A 13,246-nucleotide genomic window follows, 5' to 3' on the forward strand; every position below is an offset into this window, starting at 1 on the left:
TACTTCCCTAATATATATATGCGTAAAAAGAGGAGTATGTCCGAATACATAGTATTCAAAAAACAGTAGACGAAAAGTCCCTGGACGACCTACTACTTCTGGCGAGATTCTGAAGTGTGCATTCAATGGACACTTCACTATCCCATGAGGCCACAGGAGGGGATTTATGAATGGAAGTGAAGAGCCACAACAGAGGCTGGTAGGTCACGTGACAGTAACAACATGGGGGATGTAGTACGTCTGAATTTCATTCATACTACCCATATCAATTAGGGTTTGGTTTAGTTGCATATAATTATACCTATTTTTCCGTAGTAATACATGTAACGCGTAACAAAGACACTCTAAAACTGTAACGTGCATGTTCAGTTTTGATTTCGTTTCACTGTGTTCTGTTCCTTTTTTGCTTGCCTGAGTTCCTAGTAAGTTTCCTTGATTGATAATTAGTTTCCACACACCTGTTTCTGTTCAGTTTGATTTCCCTCTCCATGTATTTAAGCCCTGTGTTTCCTTAGTTCCCTTGTCCGTTATCGTCTTAGTTTAAAGTGGTTGGTTGAGTTTGTTCTCCTACAATCTCCTAAGTGTTCATTGGCTGCTGCAAATTTTTAGGATGATTTGGAAGAGGATTTTCTTTTCCCTGATTCTCCGTCCCTGCTGGTTCCACCCAGCTCAAAGTCTCCTGTGTTTCCAGATTTCCCACCCAGCATCCCTCTCCCGCCTCCTCTTCCAAAATTAGCCAGTTCCTCTGCCCCGTCTCCGCTGGTTCCCTTCAGCCCTGTTGTTTGAATAAGCCTTGGGTCTTCCGGTCTCCAGCTCCACCCAGTCAAGTGCATCCCCTGGCTCTGCCTCCAGCAGTCAATCCCATCACTCCACCTCGGCCCGTCGATCTGTCGGCTCCACCTTGGCTCCTCCCTCCCTCGGCTCCACAATGGACCATCATCCTTACGGCTCCACTGGGCTCCCTAGTTTCTCCAGCTCCACCTTGGTCAGACGTCGCTCTGCCTGCGCCACGGACTTACGGGCCTTCAGCTATGCTTCGTCCCTCCATCCCTTCGCCTTACCACTGGCTCTGCCTTGGTCCTCAGTCCCACCGGCTACACCTCAGTCCTCTGGCACCCTGGCTCCACCTTGGATGCTGACCACTGTGGCTCCGCCTCAGCCTCCAGGACCATCTGTGTCACCCTGGACTCCTCTTCCATCAGTCGTTCCCCTGGCGTCATCAGCCAAATCTCCTCTATGGCTCCTCCGTCCTTCCACTCCCCCATGGATGGTTCTTCCTGCCCATGATTGGTTACGTCCCTCTCAAGCTCCACGTCCTCCACCTGAGTCCCTCCCTCCCTCCCTCTTCTGTTTGAATGTTATGGTGTGAGGACGCTCCTTCCCAGAGGTGAGAGTGTAATGTAACGTGTATGTTCAGTTTTTGTTTCGTTTCACTGTGTTCTGTTCCTGTTTTGTCTGCCTGAGTTCATAGTTAGTTTCCTTGATTGTTAATTAGTTTCCACACACCTGTTTCTGTTCAGTTTGATTAACTCTTCATGTATTTAAGCCCTGTGCTTCACTCTAAGTGATAGTGTGCATAAAATATCCCTAGTTGATGACAGATAGCAGTGAGGCCGATACTTACCTTTGCCTGTATTATCACTTACATCATGAAACCCTGCAATTAAGTTTAGTCTCCTCCTCTGCATCTGCTGATCCGTGATATACAGTAGGTGTCATGAGAAATTACAAGTCTCTGTGACAGCTTATATTCCTTTCTTTGTAAGAAATTTTTGCAAAGAGGGCATGTGGGTGAAATTAGAAACAATGCAGATGTTAGCAAAAGCAATTGAAATGTAGAAACTTTACCATCTCTAAATATACCAACTTTTTTGCTAACCAACTATTTGTTGTAAGTGTTTTAGTGTGTTTCTATTACAGTTTCTATATCAGGGCTCTGTACGAGCTTGGCTAAAACCCAATATTTAACTGTTTTACAAGCAAAGCAACTAAAATAATTAGTGCAATATAATGAATCAATTATGCTTTCATTACACCCATATCCACAACACATTTTGATATAATAACTTTGATATAATTTGTAATCATTGCAGTTTTATAGCTGTTGTAAATAATAATAATAAATATAATTTATTCAAATATTCATTGTAAAGTTTTAATAATAGATCTCTGAAAAAACAATATTCATCATCCTCAAATCTAAACAGCCCATTGGGGACTCATCTGATAGTGTTTCTCTGAATCGCTCACCATCATCCTGATTACCTTACAATCATACAAAAGTGTATTTAGTAAAGTAAACATTTTTTTTGTTTGTTTGTTTAAATATATTGCTACTTCTCTCTAGAGATGACTATAAATCAGCTTGACTAAATGCAAATTAATATGGTATTCCAAGGTATTAAAAAAAAAAAAAACGTGTAAAAGAAACTTTTAGATACTTTCTTGTTAGTGTATATTAAGAGAAAGTTTTAAGGTATGAAAATGTTATAATGCTAATTAAATTAAATGGTAACAAGCATAAATTGTTAATGATCTGCTTGTGACTAAACTGTAATTCATTTTTTATGAAGTGCAATGATAGGCATCTATAATCATTTGGATAATAATATCAATCCACAAATCTGACTTGATGCAGCCTGGAATCATAAATCATATACCGTGTTGGTTCATTTGGCCAGAGGAGCAAGACTGGGTCTGGTTTCTCCCAATGTTTTTTCTCCATTTCTCTCATCTGATGGAGTTTGGGTTCCTTTACCACTGTCGCCTTTGGCTTGCTCAGTCTAATTATGTCTTAGTATTATCAATTTGACAGCACTGACACTATCAGAGAACAAAATTTGAGCTGAATTGAGCTGGATACTGACATTATTGTCTTCTGGAGCTTTATAGCTCAATCTAATTTGTTTCATAATTGTTGAATTTTGCTACATAAAAATGGTTATTGAACTGAACTGAATCAACATTGAACTGACTTGAGCTGAATAACAACACTGTTATCTTCTGTAGAGCTGCTTTACGACAGATTTTGTCTCATATTTGGTGAAGTTTGCATCATTGATTCTGTTATTGTCCTGTTTATTACTGTGAAGCTGTTTTGAAACAATCTGTATTGTATAAAGCGCTATAGAAATAAAGGTGACTTGATTTGACATTGTATAGATTATCAATCACACATTCAATGCCAGTCAAATTAAACAGCCTGCATGGTAGCTGATAAGAAAATGCCACGATGACTGATGATAAATAAACTAGCTAAATAAGGAAGTGAATAACTCAAGTGAATAGAAATTAAGGTAAATAAGCTATATCAGGCTTACAATTCGTGATGCTCGTTTTCTGAATTGATTATTAGGGTACTGGATCTTGTTAGTTAAAGTGATATTACACAAAATGCCTAAATATATTCAATTGTGATACTATGATAAAAGAAAAAAATAGTGGGTTTAATGTTTTTTATGCAATATCTTAAGACACATATGATGGGTACATGACCATTACTGCATAGTGACACGGGGCGGAACTATAGATTTGACGGAACATTTTCTGAACGGAACAGTAATGAGACGCACCGCAAACACTTCCTAATAATACAGCTCGATCATTCATTACATTTAAAACGAACCAAAACATTCCACTTTTTCATGTAGCTTTGGCATATGGCTTCAACCATGATTCCGTACACTGTCAATATTAAATTGGCTGCAAGAACACTGACCGGAACCGTTAATTTACAGAACAAGACAGCAGTGGACTGGTGAGTAGCTTTAGCTTCTGCAGACTGTCAACACATACAATCATGAGTCTAACACACAGAGTTGGACGTTTTCAGCATCAACAACAACACGTTGCTTTCGTAGACATGTTTCCCAATGCTTTTCCAATTGTCTTGTTTCCGAATTTTAAATTCTTATTATACTGTTATAGAAAAATATGTAAAGTTGTGATAAGTGATTGTGATGAAGTAGATTATTGTTACAGTGAAGTCAGTGTAGACTGCAGCACACACAAATCTCGTATTTATTGTTTACAGTGCTTCAGTTTAGACTGAACATATTCTTGTATGACGCTGATGGGAACACACACACACACACACACACACACACACACACACAAACATGTTTTCTGAGGTTGGCATTTCTGGTAAGGTTTGAGTTGTGTATGAGGCTGTCACCACTGCGGTTACTGCAGCAGGGATGTATGTTCCTGTAATAAGTTAATGTCAGTTTACTCTTTTCAATAGCCACAATGCTCAGTAGCATCGACAGATAACTGTGACTTCTTTAACAGAAATGTTTCTCCCCCCTTGTTACTGGCCACTTTATCAATCATAATGCAAACTTTCTGTTTTCAAATATTATTTTTTTTGTGTGGATTTTGAGTAAGTAACTTGCAATACTTTAACAGAAATGTTTGTTCCCCTTTTCTCAGTTCCTTAAGTTACTGGCCACTTTGTCAATCATAATGCTAATTTTCTTTTTTTGTTTTGTTTTGTGGACTTAACTTCGTCTTTAGAATCATAACAATGTAATCCAGCGTTATCCTACGATACCGTGTCTTTCATTGTCCATTATTTTGTATTTCTTAATGGATGTCCTGTCAGTTTAATTCAGTGTGACTGCAAAACATTGCTGCCTTGAAATGCTCTGAAACCTTGAAAACCCAATTTCATCAGATCTGGCTTTAGGTTATTTTGTTTGTCTGGTCTACTTCAACAGGCTTTGAGATCTGGCTGAAAAATATATTTTCCTTTATGATGTGTGCTGTGTGGGGATAAACTAGGTGAATTTGAGGCTCTAACTTGCCTTTCTATCATTGAATATTGTTGACTGGGGCTGCATAGTATTGGAAAAAAGCTGACATTGCATTATTTTGTTTTTCTATGATTATATATTGCAACATGAAATACCGTTGTCAAAAGTACCGACCTCGATACCAAGTCGGTAGTAAAATTTTAAAAACGTGATGCTTTGAGTGCTGTTGAGCGGATTCATAACCTCTGATTGGCCTTTGTTCACATGCTCATCAGATTTGTCTGTGATTGGCTACAATGATCAACGCTTCAAAAACATGTTGTAAATAGGCATCAATGACACTCCTCACCGAGCGTTTACATATATACACACAGGCTTTCAAACGCTCCTGTTTGTTGATCATTGTCATTGCCAATCACAGACATATCTGATGAGCTTGTGAACACAATGGCCAATCAGAGGTGTTTACGAATCCACTCAACAGCACTCAAGGTGTCACATTTTTTAAATTTCAGTACCGACTTGGTATCGCGGTTGGTACTTTTGACAACACTACGAAAATAGGTTCACCAGGGGCCTCATATATAAAATGTTGCACAGAAACTGTCCTAAATTTGGTCTTACGATCATTTCTCAGATGTGCGTACGTGTGATTCATTGAATGAACATAGACACAGAAAATGCCTCTCTTTCAAATCTATAAATCGCAAATGATCTTGAACTTGTGCGCAGCTGAATGGTTTCAGTTCCCCGTGTTGTAAACGACACCTAATTAATGTAATTTACATATAAAAGATCACCAGTCATTGTCCAAATCCTTTTATTTAAAATGGCGAGCTGCAAGAATAGCTTAGATTTCCAAAAACCTGCAGTAATCTGACAAGGAAAAGTGCGTAAGTCTGCTCAGACCATGACGTGGCACTAAGCACTTTTCCACGTCAAAGACCGTTTTTATAAATATGAGCGTTGGCGTGGATTTAAGCATACGCACACTCTAAGATCAAATCTGTGCGTACGCACACTTTATAAATGAGGCCCCAGATGACTTGAATAGCTCTATTTATAAAAAAGAATGAATCATTTTAGAATGATTGGGCTGATTTTGTGTATCTGCATCGAAAATAATAATCAAATTAGGCTACAAACATAGATAAATACAGTAGAACAAAGATACCAATGAAATGAACAAGATACAGATAAATCTAAAATAACATTGCGTAGTCTTCACTGTATACATTAAATATTGATCTTTGTTACAGCTACAAAAGTCATTTTCTCCTTGTATTTTGTTGTTTGATTAACATTAATGACACAGACAGCAGCGGGTATATTAGGCTGCTGTCACTTTAAGACCGAATACAGAGATCCATTATAATACGCATTCGTTTTCTTTCTCAATTGTTTATGTTCACGTACAGTAAGCCATAAGCGACTGTGTTGACGAGGGTACTTGTCGAGATGGGCATTTTGACAATTTTGTGTATATGTGTCTGTTCAAGCACAAATAGACTTGAAAGAGAATTGAATTCGGTGTTTGCATGCTGTCTTTGCAGCTCTTATGCACTTAAATGGTTTAAAATCACTTGAATGTTGAAACTGACAGGATATAAAACACATGAAACTTTCACTCTATGATGGTTAAACTTTGCAATTAATCTGAGAATCATGTGGTCCGGGGTCAGAGCAGATCACGTATCAATTACAATCCCTATACTTGACATCATGCACACAGCGACATGCTATCAATGTTAAAAACGATATATCATGCAGCCCTATTGTTGATTCATGCATTTTTTTAATATATATATATATATAATTTATTTATATCTATATATTTGTTGATGACTTGGCTAGATCAACAGTTTAATTTTCATTTGAGAATAACTGTCTATTTTATTATGTAACCTGAAAATGACTTTTTTTAACAATTATTTTCTCATTTTAAATTAGTTTTTTTTGTATTAATTATATCAATATTAGACTTTTTAAATTCAGTAATTTTATTGAATCTGAATAAAATAATGTTTTTATTTAAAGTAACACACCAAAATTGGACAGAAAATATATTAAAATAATATTAAATATCAATATATTATTCTTCATTCAATTCTATGCAACAGAATAAGATTTGACAGATTTATTTTTTGAACAATTATCAAAATAAAGTATAGTCCTACAAAGCTATTATTAGACTTACCTGCTCGGCCAAAGTCGCTTCGAAGTTGTGCATCTTCAGAAGCAGTGCCGTTCGCAAAATTACAAAAAATGCTGTGCAAGAGTAACTGAGCACTGAACACTGAGGGCCAAAAAAAGTTTTCTCTTTCGGCCAAAAACCGAAAATGCCATTTTCGGCCGATAATTTTCGGTGATGCAGGCTTTTATTATATGATTTGTTTAGTAAATGTATTTATACATTCACCTTTGACATTGTTAGATTCACCCTGGTACTGTTTTCATCTTCCTTATCTGTTTCGTCTCTCTCTCTTTGCTCAGGGGATGGCAGGGTCTGATTGCTCAAGGCTGTCACTCTAGTATCCTCATCATTGACCCAAATACGGCTCAGACCATTCAGGTCCTGGAGAGACACAAAGCCAATGTGGTCAAGGTGGGTTTTAAATATATATTCTTCCATTTTTCACACACTGTCACAGTCACACATTAAACTGAAAGCTGAATAGTAGACGTGTGCTTTCCTTGGTTAATTTGCTGAAATTCCAACAGAATATTCATCACCAGAGAAGCTTCTGTTAACCTTGGTAACAAGAATCACGGCAAAAGGCTGTCTACACCGTTGACTGTCTAAAGCATTGAGAGTGACATAATCAAGTTGGTTTCCCTACACTCTCAAAGAACCAGTGTTCCCATGGTTACAGACCTGGGAATAGGAGGGAATTAGGTGTGGGTGATATGACAAAAATCTTATTTCATGATATTAGTATTTTTTTTTTTTTTTTTTTTTATTTCACTATAGCAATATATATCACCATATATAGTTTATTTGTTTATTTATTTTTGTTATTAAAAATAAGAACAAATAAGCAAATTATGAACAACAGGACAAATACAATAGAACAAAGATAGAAATTAATTAAAAGTTTTTCAACTACATACTTTTGAGTGTGTAGCAGAAGAGTAGGCAAGCTTTGGGACACTCTGGTGCTTAGTTACGTGCATCCTGTCATCCTGTCAATCTTCTTGTCACAGTTGATTGTGACATTCAATTTCATTTAATTTCATACCGTATCGGAGAGAAAAGAAGCATGTTGATCTGCCAGTCGTGGGTCTTTCATGTGGAGACTCTCCTCATGTATATGCATAATGATGCATTTAAAAGTTAATGACCGAAATATCTTTTAAAAAAAAGTTTACGTTGTTGCAGATGAAATATAATGTGGATAACATTGAATACATATTTTTTTTACTGATTATTAATCACTCAAACCACTTTATCTTAAGCTCTCCACTCAATCATCAGTTTCACACATCCACCATGTTTGTAGTTTTTAAACATTTTTATTCGTGTTTGTAGTTCTAATCGAATCCTCATCCAAAATGCAATGGGTTGTGGGTAATATTAGCCATTAGAGTGTGCATGGATTTGCACTTCGGATTCTAACTGGAAATAGTAAACCATCCTAGTTATCTTTGGAATACTCATTTCAACATACTACGATTTGGGACACACTAATTCTGATTTCAAATACTATTTAGAACAGATAGTGTGTGGATTGGGATGCAGCATTTGTCTTTTGTTGTTTGAACATTAATGACACAGACGGCAGCAGATATATCAAGGCCCCTGAAATACTCACAGCAAAGTTCTTTTTCAAACACGTACACACAAATCACACATTAAGGGAATGAAACCGTAACATTACAGAGGAATGGAGCTATGAAAAGAGTCATTTAACCAGCTGAAAGAACCATCAGTTTTGTATTATAAACCACCTTTGTTAACAAACTAGGGGTTTAACTAACTGAAGTTCGGTCTGATGTTGCTGCAGTTGTAATTTTCTTCCCCATTAAATGAAGAAATATTGGCGAACTTGTGCTGTTAATTTGACTCTGTTGTGGTCAAGGAAGTTGCGCATGGCTTGCTGATGAGGCCTCTGGGGCCGGATGAGGTCTCACGCAAACAGCAATCAGTATATGCACAAGAGCATGGAAGGAACTTTGTGTTGGCTTTTAAGTTTAATAGAGGTCACACCAATGGAGTTTTGGCTTGACCAATGAGAAAGGCGCAATTTCCAAGTGGGAAAGGTCCTTTGTTTAGAAGCTGACTCATTTGCATGATCACAGAGTTCTGATAGTTTGTGTGCCTATATAAGCTCTGATTAATATAACATACATACAGTGCATTCTATGAGATGATGTCCACCAAAGTGTGAATCATTAAACAACGATTATTTTGATAGGACGATTACTCACCCTCATGTAGTTCCAAACCCGTAAGACCTTCATTCATCTTCGGGACACAAATTAAGATATTTTTGATGAAATCTGAGAGCTCTCTGACTACTCCATAAACAGCAATTTAACAACCACTGTCAAGGTCCAGAAAGGTATTAAAAGCATTGTTAAAACAGTCAACATGACTACAGTGGTTCAAACTTAATGTTATGAAGTGACGAGAATACTTTTTGTGCGCAAAAACAAAACAAAAATAACTTTATTCAACAATCTCTTCTCTTCCCTGTCAGTCTCCTTACACTGTTGACGTAGTAAACGCAGTGCAGCGCTTCCGTGTTCTGCATCAGCATCACACGCATGAGACGTGTCGTGCTGCTCACGTGTACAGTGTCGGCCAATACTGAGCCGACATTTGGACGTAAACACAGAAGCGCTGCACTGTGCTTACTACGTCGACAGTCACATCCCCACCCACTGGAGAATAATCAGAAAAGTACATTTAGTCGAGAAAAAGAGAGAAGCACAAGCATAGACATCCACATCAATCCTGCACCTAGACAGTTATAGATAAATATATAATCAAACAAAAGAATGCATGCACATATATACTAATACATAATAATAAAATAAATAAATAAAAAGAATAATAAGTACAAGTTACAAGTCAACAAAGACAGGTGGTGTATTCTTGACAAAATTGAGTAGAGATCCCAAGCTTGGAACCTGTTAGTGCAAACTTAATTTTTGTGTATATAGAAAAGACATCAGTTCTTCTAACCATGAGAAAGTAGGAGGAGATTTAAAGGAGTTCCAGTGCAGTAGATTTCACCAACGAGCTATCAGTGAGGCAAAGACAAGGACATTAGTGCATTTCTTTGTATGTTCATCTAGAACCGCTGAGACACCAAAAACAGCATCAAAGGACATGGTTCGGAGAAAATATGAATGTTAGAAGACCAAAAATCCTCCATCTCTGGACAAGAAGAAAACATGTCAGCATGATTGGCAGGAGTCAGAGAACACCTATTGCAAGTGACATCTGTACCCGGAAATAACTTGCTTAGTTTGACATTTGTAAAATGAGTTCTATGGAAAACCTTAAATTGAATCAAGCTTAGGCGGACACAGGATGACGAGAATTAACCCTGCCGACAGCATTTTCCCACCATTCCTGATCAAAACTACATCCAAGTTCTTTCTCCCATTGATGTTTAAACTGAGAGCTAGATGGCAAAACAGAAGGAAGAATTTAGTTGTATAGAATAGTTTAAAGCCATGTTTCTCTATTAGGCAGTTCTCATATAGAGAAGGTTCAGACAAATCTGGAAAGAAAGGACATTAGAGAATGAACAAAAAAAAACTGAAACAAATGAGACTGCGGTATATTAAATTTCTCTGCAAGGTCAGACAAAGATGCAAAAAACTCGATCAATGAATAGATCAGAAAAACATGAGTCCTCCCTTTTCCATAGAACAAAAGCCGTGAGGGCCCAAACAAATGACTCTTGCAAATAGGACCATAGAGAGAAGCAGCAGCAAGAATAAAAATGTTGTTTAAATTGCCTCCAAATCCTAAGAGAGGAGCAGACAACCAAATTTATAGTGTAATTTTAGGGATGACTAGATTGGACTGTGCTTCTATATGCGGGGAATTATATCAACTGTGAAGTTTGCTAATATTTGCCACCTAGTAATAAACCAAAAAATTAAGCAGAGCTAGACCCCCTTCTTTTTTGTGTCTGGAGATTTGATTTTACTCGTGTCTGACCTCGACGGACTGAACAGAAGAAATGAACTGGAGATTTCCATGTCAAAGAAGCCACACCTACCTATTACATAATTGCCATGGACCAATGGCAGTTCAAAGGTGTTTTGTAAAAAGGAAACAACTGCACACTCACTGAAGCATAAAGACTGGTTTAATATACCAACGTTTATTTTACCATCACGAAAAATATGGTTTGAACTCTCAAAACAAACTACAGAAAACTTTGTTTTGGTCTGATTTCATTCGAAATGACGTCACACTAGTTTGTTCTTTAGTTTTGCTCGAAGTATATCTAGGTTTTTACATAGGGCCTTCACACAGTGAAGACTACTGTCACTTTAAGACCTAACGCACAATTTTAATATATGGATACAAATATGATTTTCATTTGTTCATTTAGTCACCATGAAATCAAAATGGACAATTCTTATTTTTGTGGAATATTGCAGTATTTATTTTAAATGAATTATCTATGCACATCATTATTTTTTAAATTCATGTGACTCATAATCTTTAATCAGAATAACTTCCCCTCCCTTTTGCAGCAATGTCTCTTCTCTGATGACGTGTTTACTGGTGCGAGGGCGGGACAGCCTGTCACTCACATGAGATCGACCAATAGCAAACCACAACCATCCAAAATCAATTCCTGCCCTACATTTTTTCTTGCTTGAGAAGCCATTTCACTCAGATATACAGGGAAGAAATGGTCACAATAGGGAAGAAAAGATGATTGCAATTTCTGTTTCATGCCGACTTTCAATACACAACCCACTGAGTTCACGTGAATACTCCACGCGATGGCCATTTTGACATAATTGTGTGTGTATTTGATCATTCTAGCGCAATACGCCGCAAAAGAGAACTGAATTCGGGATCGCATGGCACAGCTGACTCCATTGTACAAAAAACACTGAACAAATGAACATAGTCATAATTCAACATAATTTTTTTTTTTTAAAAAACAGAGCTTAATGATTGTAATCAAATGATGACATGATATTTCTGGCCATTGGAGACAGCAGCAGCGGGGTCACTTTACTGCATGTTTTACAGTGTAATGGTGCAGTGCTGACTGAGTAGCTGTAGTTTATTTAAGCTGGTCTGTGTGGCCGCAGGCTGCTTGACTCATGAGTTATAGCCTGCATTTACCAGCAGCAGGGTGCCCTGCTCTCTGCCTTTGTTTTCCGTCCCTGCTGTGCACTTTAATCTTTTATACCATGTGACCACCACCATAGCTGCAAAAATGCAGGCCTATCCACTTTATTTTGCAACATGGAAGTAAAATATTTTCGGTGAATGTGTGAGAATTGATTCATTAGCTGCTATAGGCAAATAAGGAGAAGAATAACAAAGTGCAGTAAATGGTAAAACTATTTGCGCTACAAATCAATGTGTTTTACGATTATGACAATACATTAAAATAATATGATAAGAAATAACAGTTTGCAATATCAAGCTGTTTTGTAAAGCTAAAAATAACTGGAAGTGAATGACACCGGAAGCCTTAAACATTTAAGTTACAAAAATAAGGTGGATAAATGCAAATGAAGCAACATTAAATATACTACATTTACTCTGATGTATTGGTCTTTAGCATGTGCGTTTTATTGGTTGGCGCATCATCCATTCCCTAGGGATTTCATTGTTGTAACTTGTGTCTGGGATTTGAATTTTTACCATCTGATGCTTAAAATCTGAACATCTTATCATCAACCTTATCGGTTTTACAGAATTTTCTACTTCAAAGTGCCATGGGAAGTCAAACTAACTTTACTGTACATTTTCTTATATTGTTTATTTCCTACTCCTTAACAATTCATCAAGCTCTTAATGATTTCGGCTGTGTCATGTATTAGAATATCTGAAGGACAGGTTTTTCTCTGTAAGTCATCGTTAGAACACATTTTACACATGTGGAAAACCGATTGTTTGGACAACAATTCAAGAATGTCCAGACTTTAAAGCTCTTGATTGTACTTGCCTAACTTATTGTGTTTAACTAGCATTTGTTACAATAAGGCTATACTTACAGGTAAGACCACTGATGGCTTCTCATTACCATGCTTTTTTTCTTTTTTAATCTATAGCATTTGTTATGAAAAATAAAATATGAATATTAAATATGAAAAATAGCAGCCTACACATTTAGAAACAATAGCTACAACATGACACAAATGTAATATAAATCTATAAGCCTAGTGAAAAATCTATAGTTAGTCAAGATTCACCACGATAACTGTTACTAGAATAAAATGTGATAACTTCTAGTAAGAGCGGTCATAAGTAGTTTAAAAAGCTTGCTAATTTATGT

General features: G+C 36.9%; 1 protein-coding gene across 3 annotated transcripts in view; it reads left to right on the forward strand.

The window, feature by feature from the left end:
• The first annotated feature begins 3,540 nt into the window (after positions 1-3,540).
• Positions 3,541-13,246, forward strand: part of wdr11 (WD repeat domain 11) — a 161,459-nt gene continuing 151,753 nt past the window's right edge. For all 3 annotated transcript variants that reach the window (XM_051916179.1, XM_051916178.1, XM_051916180.1), the window contains exons 1-2: positions 3,541-3,757; positions 7,248-7,359. In XM_051916179.1, the coding sequence (XP_051772139.1) occupies positions 3,660-3,757; positions 7,248-7,359 (210 nt within the window). In that variant the 5' untranslated portion in view covers positions 3,541-3,659. The remainder of the gene's footprint in view (positions 3,758-7,247; positions 7,360-13,246) is intronic.

This window comes from Ctenopharyngodon idella, chromosome 13 (genome assembly GCF_019924925.1).
Source record: "Ctenopharyngodon idella isolate HZGC_01 chromosome 13, HZGC01, whole genome shotgun sequence".
Lineage (NCBI taxonomy): Eukaryota > Metazoa > Chordata > Actinopteri > Cypriniformes > Xenocyprididae > Ctenopharyngodon > Ctenopharyngodon idella.